This window comes from Sphaeramia orbicularis, chromosome 15 (assembly GCF_902148855.1).
Source record: "Sphaeramia orbicularis chromosome 15, fSphaOr1.1, whole genome shotgun sequence".
Lineage (NCBI taxonomy): Eukaryota > Metazoa > Chordata > Actinopteri > Kurtiformes > Apogonidae > Sphaeramia > Sphaeramia orbicularis.
Genome location: NC_043971.1, coordinates 23,827,162 through 23,839,309, shown reverse-complemented (window position 1 = coordinate 23,839,309; position 12,148 = coordinate 23,827,162). Strand labels below are relative to the sequence as shown.

At 37.6% G+C, this 12,148-nt stretch overlaps 1 protein-coding gene across 2 annotated transcripts; it reads right to left on the bottom strand.

Moving 5' to 3' along the window:
• Nucleotides 1-45: 45 nt before the first annotated feature.
• psap (prosaposin) lies at nucleotides 46-9,894 on the bottom strand. 2 transcript variants are annotated; one of them, XM_030156857.1, is made up of 15 exons: nucleotides 9,741-9,894; nucleotides 6,744-6,877; nucleotides 6,574-6,648; nucleotides 6,328-6,453; nucleotides 5,441-5,656; nucleotides 5,205-5,348; nucleotides 5,019-5,075; nucleotides 4,656-4,661; nucleotides 3,458-3,643; nucleotides 2,876-2,968; nucleotides 2,535-2,718; nucleotides 1,872-2,035; nucleotides 1,704-1,784; nucleotides 1,440-1,547; nucleotides 46-819 (listed from the first exon to the last, which is right to left on the bottom strand). In XM_030156857.1, the coding sequence occupies exons 1-15, from the start codon at nucleotides 9,772-9,774 to the stop codon at nucleotides 784-786; spliced, it is 1,644 nt and encodes a 547-aa protein (XP_030012717.1). In that variant the 5' UTR covers nucleotides 9,775-9,894; the 3' UTR covers nucleotides 46-783. The 2 variants fall into 2 exon arrangements, with proteins under 2 accessions (XP_030012717.1, XP_030012718.1); XM_030156858.1 differs by lacking the exon at nucleotides 4,656-4,661.
• Between the last annotated feature and the right edge of the window lie 2,254 nt (nucleotides 9,895-12,148).

The window sequence follows — 12,148 nt, the reverse complement described above, 5'->3', positions numbered from 1 at the left end:
GTAAACAGAATTGCACTCATTTTGCAGCAAATGAACAGAAAACAGTACATTTGGATCACTTTAATTGTTAAAAATTTACAACTGACAGTTGGCTTCAGGTAAAAGGTTGACAACTGAGTTAAAGATGCTTTCCACATGTTAGAAAGACTGATTTACAAACAGTTGGAAGAGTGCAAACAATGACAGATGAGGTCATCTTACTACCTTTACATCAGCGCCTTAAAAAACAAGAACACAAGAAAACATTTTCCGTCTACAAAATATCAATTTAAGCATCAGGCATACTTCCAAATGTAATGCCAATCATTCGAAACACTGAGTAGTTCTGTGTGTCAGTTTCACCACAGAGAGGGTTTCTCATACAGGTGGGGTGGGGGTCTGGGAACATATCACAACAGTAACATCTGGTGGTCTGTTAATAGTATACATATGAAACTGAAATCTGCATTCCCGCACACTCATACACGTCAGATCAAGCGAGCAATATTGGAAAGTCAACTCAAATGATGCAAATCTGAAAAACCACAGTGGAATTTTGTATCCTCTGCCCAAAGTGAAGCATCAACAGGCGCAATTCACTGCTCCCCTACCCCACCCACCCCAAAAAACTAATGTCCAGTCCCTTTCCACCATGACGTCATTCAAAATAAAGTTAATTTAAACATGAATTGCAGTCATTTAAGTCTATGAGAAAACAAGACAAATAAAATTAAAAGTGGGAAGCAGCACTACAGTAATTTATCTTTCAGTTCCCTACAGGTCAGTTGGTGCTGATCTCGTCATCTATACCCACACATGACGTTTGCAGTGAGACACAGCCTGAAAGAGAGAAACAAATGATTAGTCAGGTGTAAATAAACCTGAAAACAAAATCTGTAGACCTAAGAGGATAACGGGTCATAAGGCAGTGTACTAAAGAGGACATATCTGTTGTGCACCATTGATTTCTACAGTTCAATACGTCTATAACAGATACCTAGTGTATGGGTTAGGTGTTTAATAGTTATCAAAAACTGAAACTACAAGTGAATAAATGGATTTTGTAAAAAAAAAAAAAAAAAGGAATACAATAAAATATCCAATGCAAGACAAACAAACAAAATTTAATTGCAGGTATAATGGGCTTTTTTTCCCCGTTTTACCTAAATGTTGATGGGTTCAAATTGCTTTGTGCAGTATGGGACCTTGAATAGATGATGTTTTGTAAGTCATATTTCACATCATACATTCTACATTTTTTTAGCAGCAGTAAAAACAAGGGTTCCGCCATAACTAAAAAAAAAAATTAATTAAAAAAAACCAAAAAACTAACACCTCAAAATAGAGATTTCAGTAAAATGACTTATGCATTTGTAAAGCCGTCTATCAAAAATCAAATGAAGAATTGATGAAAAATGTGTGTAATCAGTGTTCATTGTATTTGTAACATTAGGACTCACATTGCACAGAGTTGCTGTCTCCATGTTCTTGCACCAGAATGCAGGACCCCAGCTGCACTGCTCTGTTCCCAGCAGCTTCTTCACAGCTTCAGGACATGCTCCTACTTTCTGTTACATACACACAGAAGACTGTCATTCAGAGCCTGATATCACCTTTTCATATTTTAGCCATAAATGAGTATTGTGATAAAGTGCTGGGTAAAGTAATGTTTCCTGAAAACAACAAATGTAAAAGATATTCTAATTTAGTAATCTCTTATTTACCATGCACACAAAGTCTGGGTCCAGCATCTGGAGCAGTAGCTGGACAAGCACTGGCTCATACTGTTCCACGAGGCTGTCACACTGTAGACACACAAGTTAAAACGAACCAGTCAGATACATATGTGTCAAATCAGCAGAATGCAAGACAGTCGCAGGAAGATAACTCACCTCAGATCGATATGAGTCTGGCAGGAAGCTGCAGACTTTCCTCACAGCCTCCTCAATGTCTGCCTCAGTGGCGTTCTGCTCCAGAATGCCATCGATGTATCTGACGGCGGCCTTGCACACCTCACAGTAACCACCAGCCTTGAAACGAGTCTGGTCTAGTGCAGCTACGCAGCATTGGAAAACAAATCAGTGTTGTCCAAATACTAAACTCCACCACAATAACAAAACAGGTACAGATGTGCAATATACACCTCCTGCAGCCTTTGCATGCCCTTGCATAAATCTAATTACATTTGCATACATCTATAGCACCTTTTTAAATATAGTAGTGCTCACTTTTTCCATTATTAACAATACTTTGGAACTTTTTTTTTTTACCATTTGCACTTCAGATTGGATTCCATTTTGTCCCTGTGCAATGATAAAGTTCCGTATACTTCAAGCTAGTTCATAATTTTAAGATTTTTTTTGTTTGTTTGTTTTTTTTTTTTTAAATCTGGGGTAAACTTACTTTGGGGGGAAAAAAATTCCAACAAGCCTCCCATTTCTTCTGTAATGATGTTGCTCATATGTTGAATGTTTTGCACATGATGACTATAATATCTCCTGTGTTCATTTAAGGGAAATTTTTCACTCGGAGAGCTGTGAAGAATGCAGACTTACCAACATACATGCGGCTGCGTTCGTTGCAGAGTGCCAAAACAGTGCAGACAGTCTTAGGATCAGCCTGTTGCACAAGCAGCTCGATGATTGCCTGACCATAAGTCTCAATGAGGTCCTTGCACTCGTCGCTCATACTCTGGGGCAGATAAGTGCACACCTTCTCCACAGCATGGATCACCTCCTCCTGAGACAGGACATGGGTGAGTCAGAGGAGAGTCAAATTACCCCCTTACATAGCATTTCAGCAACAGCTTTGTCTGCCTTTTTTCCGCCAAATTTAGATACATCTAATCCAAAAAAAAAAAAAAAACCCCAAAAAAACCAACCACAACAGAACTCACCTCTGTTGTGTGATCCTCCAACATATCCTCCAGCTGTTTCATCACATACTGACAGATGGTGCATGTTGGGGAGTCACGTGCACGCACCATAGGCTGAAACACAGACACAAAGTCTTATGTCCACATATGTAAAATACTTCATTAATACAGTATCTTCTAAAAAAATTCAGCATATTAAGATTTAAGTGGATCCAACTGCAGAAATGGAATATAATACATATTATAATTGCATTTTTCTTGAGGTTTAGTCACCTGAAAATTGAGGGGTTGCATATATAATCAGCTGTTTTATCTACAAAGGGAGAGGGGCCCCTCCACTGAGTCTACAATGTTATCACAGTGGCTCAGAGCAGAATTTTTTCTCTTTCTTTGCCCAATCACCTATGGTGTTTGAGTGGAGGTTATAGTCTCTAATCACAAAGTTGGAGTGAGCAAACCAGACACTGGCTCCAACAAGCGCCATTTGCATTTTTTTTCCTCTACTACAGGGGAGGATGAGGGGAGATGGGAGTATTCACTACATCTTCCACAGTGAACCTTAAATATAATACATTTCGCAATTAGATTTATGATCAGGTTTACCTTTGCAGACTTGGCAGGTGTATCCTCGATCTTTGTGGCAGGGAAAAGCCTGGCAGCAGGTACCACCTTGGCAGCAGGTACCATCTTAGCTGCAGGTACAGTCTTAGCAGCCTGCAGATTCAGCATGGGCATGGACTTCTTCATAGCAGCACAGAAGCCAGAACGGATACAGATATCCTTGGGTTGCTGAGTAAAGAGAAAGACACCAAGTTCACACCAAAACACACACACAGCCAAAGTTGCCAATACCTGCAACACTGCATGCTGTTAGCAACAACTGAGAGTCTGAGCTGTGTACCACTCCACAGCATTATCACCCATGCATAGTGCAGCCATTTCTATGTTAAAGTCTAGCTTACATTAACACACAATCATAACATCTGCAGCTCCAACTCTGAAACATTGCACATCATTAACCACAGCGTTAAAAAAACAACCAAAACAGCCATTTACAAAAGCATTTTTTTAAATGGTGATAGCTACTTTCATTAACTTAAGTGTAACTATGTGACTCATTGTGCTGATGAAGTCACATCACAAGATCCAAGCAATGCGTGAGTGTAAACAATAGTGAAATCTGAGCCCTTTTGCTGTAGTGCATCAACAGTTATTCAAGTGAAAAAGAACCAAAACAGTGTTCGGGTTAAGTACAGGAACCTTGCTGGGATTAGATCATTTACATGCTTATCTACTAGGGCTGCAACAGTAGATTGGAGTGATGATAATCATCTCTATATATAACATTAAGTCAGATTTTCACTGTATTTCACCATTGTTCATTGCAACGATCCACAAAGGAATCAAAACAAAAAGGGGTTTTTTTGGTTTAACTGAAACCAACCAACTGATTCTTAAAAAAGGAGTGAAAGAAATTCCATTTAGGAAGTGAAATAAGAAACCTATACATCTCCCATTTGAACAAAAAATGTTAGATGGGAAAATGTGTTAAAAAGCAATTCCTCTTTAAACATAAATCAACTGAACTTAGTTAGAAGCACGGAAACAGGTAGGATTGTCCTGCTGGTTTTCTTTGCAATACCTTAGATAAGCCAAAATACATGGCATGATCAATTTTTGTACCATGGTGTACTGCTGCAACCCTAGTATTTACAGTGAGTTGAGTAGCTCTGGGAGTGGACAGAACAGGAAGCAAGAACTAAGGGTTAAGAGGCTACAGGCCGAACAAAGAGAGACCTACCTCTTCCTGGGAGCAGCACATAAAACCCAGGGCAGAAGAAAACAGAGCAGGACAACATGAATGGAGTGGAGAAAAGTAAAGGAGGAACAAGCAAAAAAGACACCAGAAATGGAAAAAAAAAATAAAGTGAGCGATTTTAAGATGAGAATAACTTGACGTCAGCAGGCCAGTTGGTGCTGCACGGCTGAATATGAGCTTAGCGTCACCACAACACATACATTATAATTAGTTTTACTGGCAGAGTAATAAGCCCACTGAGTATTAGATAATAAAGGCCATTCATATTATGACGTGGCTTCCATACACAAACGATGGTTTTTCTGGACATTTCCGAAGCCACACAAAAAGTATGAGAAGACTCACCATGGACATGAGCTGCTGGAAGACCAAAAGGCCATACTGGCTGACATACTGCTTACACTGCAATGACGAAAACTACAATCAATATCAAGCCAAATATCCAGTCTATGTGTAAAAAAAAAAAAAAAAAAAAAAAAAAAAACATATTTGAGAAATGTGGTTACTACATAATTTGTGTGGGACTCTCACCATGTCAGCAATGCCTGGTCCCAACTGGTCACATTGGTTCTCAATATTCTGAATCAAAGTGTTGATGTATGAGCTATTTTCTCTGGCCTCTTTCTGAGCATCAGTCAGGAACTTGATGCAGTCGTCACACACAAGATCATTTTCCTAAAGGCAACAAAAGATCCAATTTTAGACAACATACATAAATTACAACATTCAGCAGGGACCACACTGTAGTGTATATGGTTGCAGTTCACCTGCTTTGGGGTCTCCTGTTTGGGCTCCTCCTTCTTGGGGCTCTCCTGAGGATAGAGGAGCTGGGGGACATTAAGGATGAAGGGGGCCATTGGCTGGGCAAGATCAACCTTTGGGATTTCATTGGACAGGAGCTGCTCCCGATCCTGAATCTGAGCCAGGGCTGCTTGCTCAGAGCTGCACAGTCCCATGGCTCCACAGACCACAGAGGGATCCTCCTGAAACATACAATCAGTTATTTCAATAATTTGGTCCCACCTGGGAGCTGATTTATTTACCCCAAAAGGCCTTAAATACATGTTAGCTGCAAGTACATTTACATAACAAGAAGACAAAGGTAATCCTATAATCCAGTATACATGTAGATTGTTTTCAGAGTGCTGAGGATTTCACTGCTCATTACATAATACTTTAAATAAGAAGAGGGGGGCAGTCAAATAACTATTTAACTTCAACACAACATTTAGACAAAGCAGATTTATTTGCATGATCTGTAAAATCTGTCACTTCAGCAGGTGACAGGATCTGAACTAGAAAACAACCCCAAATGCCTCTAGTCACAGGGTTTATTACACAATGACTGCTCTGTTCTCATTTAGACATGGACTCACTTCCCCATCAATAGCCCTTATTCAGCTAGATGCACTTTGCACAGCCACTTGTTTTCCTTCTCTTTCACAGCAAAGGCAGATTGGTGATTTACTTCAAAGCTTGTCGGAGCTTAATATGTCAGTTTATTGTTCTGCTTCATCTAACTTTATTAATAAAGGTCCGAACTTGTGTCCACTTTTTTTTCCCCATTTACCTTACAGTGGCAATATTCAAAGACTAACTTTACTCTAAATGAATGTTTACTTTAAACCTGATCCTGACAGACATACACACTCACCAGCTCCCCAGTAATGATTCCCATAAGGATGGGGTAGTAGTCATCTACAATCTCTTTGCACTCTGCAGTCAAACCTTTATCAGGGATGAGCTGGCAGGCTTTCTCCAGGTATCCAAGAACCTCAGACTACAGTTACCAAAAACAAAACAAAAAATAGTCAAATTCCAAAGAGTACTTAGGGTCATTTGTTTGGAAAGCTATAAACTTATTCTGAAAGTAAAAGGAGAGAAGATGTTTACGTTGTACCTCAGTGGCATTGTCCTTCAGAATTTGTTCCACCACAATTAAGATCTCTTTACACAGATCACATGGCACCGTTTTCTGAAACAACAGACATAGGTGTGTAAATGCCAATAATATACACTTTAAAAACGTAAATGTGGTGGCAAAGTAGAAATACAAAAATACCATCTCACCATCTGAGGTTTGTTCCATACATTCTGCTGGCAGTGAGTCACTGCTCCACACAGAGATGCTGTCTTTACATTCTGACACCAGTAGGGGGGGCCACGAGCACACTGCTCTGTGCCAAGCAGAGGGGTGGCAACAGCTGCAAAGAACAAATAGGTCAGGTAAGACATAAACATCAATCATATGCCTGAATAGGTTATACTTTAACAACATGCAGGAACTTTCTTCAGAGCACTTAGAGTTCACCGTTTTTTAAAATCTAAACAAGGCAGACGTCTTCAGAACTAACTTAGATTGTTGACTACTCGTGAGCATGGATCAAGAAATATTTTAATCAGACCAGTTTTTCTAGTAAGGCTCATTAGACCCATTGAGGAAGTAAATTTCTGGATCTATCACAACTTCTGATCAACCAGCCTTTCAGTGGTAGTGAGGAGAGCACTTCTGCAGCTTAACTTTTTCTAAAGCATAAGGAGGAAGTTAAGAATATACCTTTAATATGACATGCCAACAGGCTTGTTTAATAGCATCTTCATGCAGAGCAGAAGACAAAAAGGGTAATTTAAGTCTTGCCATCTAATTTTGACAATGGAAAACCTGCAGCACTGTATTCCAATTATGACAAAAATGTACCACCTCTGAATGTCTGACACAGCATGTATAAAAATATGACACTATAGTGCTAAAATACAGCATGGTTCACCAAAAACATGGCCAATTTCTACAACTGTTTGTTTCTACAGCTGTCACTCATAGAAGTGGTCAGTCTGCTTTAACTAAGGAACATACTTTGGAGTTTGTTTCAGTGAGATAAAGTCATTTGTAAGTCAGTTTGGTCAATGTCCATTATCAACACATAATGGATCTAAATGCAATTGATTAAATCCTGAGACCAGTAAAAAGCCTGAACTACGTCACCTTGTGAGAACAGTGAGTAAATCTAACTTTTTGTGACTACATTTAAGAGGGGGAAAAAAAATCATGTTTAGTAAAGCTGTAGAAGGCATGTTAGACTGTCAATACCTTTTAGAAAAGATGTCAAAACCAAGCAAAGGGGAAATAAATTCTTTGAATATTAATAGTTAGAGAAGTGGGAGCAGGTGGTTGAAACAGCATAATTTGTCTAATCATACCAGTTCCTCCTTTTCATTCAAGTGGAAATAGCGATGTGGGAAAGCACCTAACTGCAACATGATTTCTGTTTGCAACTTAATATTCAAAAAAGTCTGGAAAAAAAACAACAACATACTTACAATTTGTATATACTGATATCTTTAAAAAGGGAATAAAATGTAACTTGGAAAGAAAAGAAAAAATTGTTCACACTTAGTACAACAAGAATCTATCAGAGGGCAAGAGTTGTCAGCATTTAGTGAGTGGTTTTGCAGATAACAGCCTCAACAAGAAATAAGATTATGGAACTCTGACAAACATTTTTCACCCAGATACAGATGTGCTGTAGCTCCAGTTCAATATTCATACCAATGGGGTTACAGTATGCTCCATGCCACTCCCACTCTCTCAGTCACATGAGCCGTGAGACAGAATAACAAGCTGTTCTCAACAAGACTGTACCAACTAAATAGGATATCCCTACACAGGACTCCAGCAATGTTGTAAATGCAATGTTGTTTACAGCCAACAAGGCCATGTACAGTTCCAAAAAACATCTGTTTCTATTGGCTTTATGCAGTCATTCACAATAATGCAACAGGTCATACAGGAAGTCAGCAAAAACGACTGACACACGTCTATATTTAACTCATTTTCTGGTGACCCCCCCCCCAAAAAAAAAAAACAAACAAACAAATATTATAGTCACAAAATGAGACTTCAAGTGTGATCACATCAAACTTGTCAACATCTCAGATGTTCTGCATCAGTCTAAAGAAATACAATATGTCTGGCACCATTATTGAAGTGTCCACAAGGGCACATGGAGGAATGTGAAAAGTACACAAAGTTCTTGACACAAACTTACTTTTAACCTGGTGTAAGACATAAGATAAGCATTACATACACAACAAAAAATGTTATGACTTGTTGAAAAGAATAATCCCAGCAGGCTACAAGAAATCACAGCTTTTGTTCTGATACGGAGTAAAGCAATGGCATTCATTTCATGACCCCACAGAGGCCAAATGCGGTTAATGGTTTTACAAGCTGAAAAGGGAACTAGGGAATGTTTTTTACAGAGATATCCTGGTATTGTCGCAGGGAGCAGATATGAAAATAACTAGGCCACCAGTGGTAAAAGTATACATGATAAGAAAAGAAAGTAGCAAAAAGAGCAGAGGAACAAAAACCAAAACGCCTCTGCAAAAATGACTCCTATAGGGGGAAAAAATGAAATGAAAGTTCAAGGATGAGGAAGCAGATTTAGAGTTCCTCATGAAACCAAACCATAGGTAAAGAAAGCACAGGACCCCGTTTTTAGCCCCACGGACTGTTAAAGAACAGACCGTTTGAACTCATAACAATAAGTAACTCAATGTAACATGGAGGACTGGCTAACTAGCTTATATTTCTGCCCAACGCAATGATTCAAGATGTCTAAAATATCAAAAACAGTTAAATAACGTCTTTATTAAAGAAGATATCCAATCTAATGTTTTGCCAAGGACTGAAATGTTTTAAGTTAGCATTAGCATTAGCTAGCTATTAGCCGCGTCGTTAGCTAACAAACACAAACGGTCACTAATAACGTCTTTCATCAAAGGAAACAAAGTCAGTACTCTCTTTGTGTCTTAGCGCTAACAGATATGTCACTCAAATGCATATAGTGTTCCAGACAGTAATTTTTATTTGGAAAAAGTGTGTAAACGCAGTTGAATCAAACTGATTGATTTGTTGACGTTTGTGAAAGCTAAATGAATTGCTTCCGCGTTTTTATGTCGAAACGCACTTGAGTAGTTACACAATAGTCTTTTCTGTAATGGGACGCCTGTTTAATCTGTATCAACGACTTTGTATAAAGGATGTTAACTGTGGCTTGTCATTACCTGACGAGACGAAAAGCAGAGTTAGAAGCAGCATGACTCCGCTGGTTTCGGGGCCGTGTGTATGTCTCCCGGTGGTGGATGAAGTAGGTGAACTGGTAAACACTGCAATGCAGCCGACTCCTGTTTGATGCCTTTATGGTGTCTCACTGTCAGCTGACTCCACCAGCAGACATGTGACTGTGCCTTGCTCAACACTCTCTGGTGATCGGCTGACAAAGGTGCCTTCAAACTCTGATCTTTTCACCGGTTTTGGAAAGATACAGTCCTAATCCGTTTCAGTGTACATTTTACTTCCATACATATATGTGTTAAAGTGACTTCCATATTATTATTATTTTTTAATCATCTTTTTATTAGGACACATTTTCAGTGTACATATCCTCTCAGAACAGGTATAGTTGGTTTCCAAAAACCAACTAACAACAAACAAAACCAAAACTAAGAAAAAAAAAAAACAAAAAACAAAAGGGGGAAAGTAGCCCCCACACGTACCCACATTGGTCCACATTTACTAATTACGAGTGTTATAGCTATTCTGTTATGTTTTCTATAGATGTTTTTTCAAAGTAAGAGAGGAAAGGCTTCCATGTAATGTAAAATTTCTCAGCTGATCCTCTGAGATTTGATCTTTTGCAGTTTCAAGAAAGACATTAAGTCTGTTATCGACTTCTACATTTTTTAATATGTAAATCATATTGAATTTTAATTCTATATTTATATATATTTCTTATTTTTTCTCTCAAATTTCATTTTTCACCCTTTTGTAGTTTTTCTTTACCTGTCTTTTTCTCTGCACTTGTTTGTTGTATGTTGCTGCTGTTAACTGGGAAATTTCCCCATGATGGGAAAAATAAAGTCTTATTTTCAAGACATCCAAGAAATTGACTTATAGGTTGTAACTTCACCCAAAAACTAGAAAGTCCTGTGCTTCCATTTAAAAGATTTTACGGAAAATTAAATGGTTTAAATGACCCATTATGTACAAATTTTCCTAACAAATGTATATATATTTCTGTGCTGTATGGGATATCTTTTCCTTTTATTATGACTTAATCCTTTTTTACTGATGGCACAGTGTATATATACAATAGTAAGAAAAAATATGTGAACAAATGGGTCATAAACTGTGATCTGATTTGCATCAAAATTAGGCACAGTTTTCCTATCCTATTACCAAACATACTTTTTCCAGCAGCACTATTAATATTAAATAGCTGTGTTCAATAACTACATGTAATATTAGCTTTAAAAAACATTGTCTGTCTGTACTTGTGACAGATGCAGATAAACTCACATTTTACGGCCAATTCATATAAAAAAAAACTAGGAATTTCTAAGGGTTTACATACTTTTACTTACTTCTGTATATTCACCTATAGATCTTAAATTGAACTGATTGGTCAGTACTGTTAAACACAGTAAATATTTTATAGGTCAGCAGTTATTTGTGTGTTTGGAAGTACTAGGTTAGTAAAGTGAGTAAAAAGAAAACTATTTCTAAGATAAAACCTAACACAGTGTACTATTCTAATCACCATTCCTGAGGTTTACTAAAAAACAAAAGCAATATTGAACTCTTCCAATGATGCTGGTGGATTATTGAGCCAAATGAGGACAACATACCCAAGTGTGAACTTTTGTGACACTGTTGTGACTGTTATATGAAGGGGTTTTCAAAGGACACTAATCAAACCAATATGAGGTTACACTTAAAGGTGATTTACATAAATCACATTTGCATTAAAATACAAATTGGTAAGAACTTAAAAAAAAAAAAAAAAAGAGAACAGAGAAACTGCTGCTACATTATTAGCTATTGTGCAGAGCAACATGTCCAAAACAGTTTCAAAAAACAGAGGCAAACATCAGCCAATTTAGAAAAGTTTAGTTTATTATTACATAACATAAAATGTAGGAAAGAAAAATCTGGAACAGGTCAAAGAGGGAAGTTTTGTACAGTTTATCTTCTGTATATGAGCCACAGTCACCTGTAAAACAAAAAGAACCGTTGTTAGATCATTAAATAGGAGCAGTCAGAAGAACATTATCTCCATAAACAGAAAGTAGGAAATACAAATGAAAAACATAGTTCAGGAAGTTGTGGTAAAGTTGGACTAACAACATTTTGTAGTGGGTCAGATACATTTAACAATGATTTCCATTACTGGTTCAACTGCCAGTTAGTACTTCAGTTAATCCATGATTAAAATAAATAAATTAATAGATATTTTTCTTAAAAAGTGAGAAAAATAATCTGCTCTAATTTTATATGGAAAGTCATGTCATCAGAGAGCTGTTTTTCCACCAGCAAAAGGGCCAAAAAAAAAAAACCTAAAGAAATTTGATGAAGTCACATTTAAGAGGGAAAAAAGGGACAGAAAATTGTACAAATCCTCACATTTCAAGAG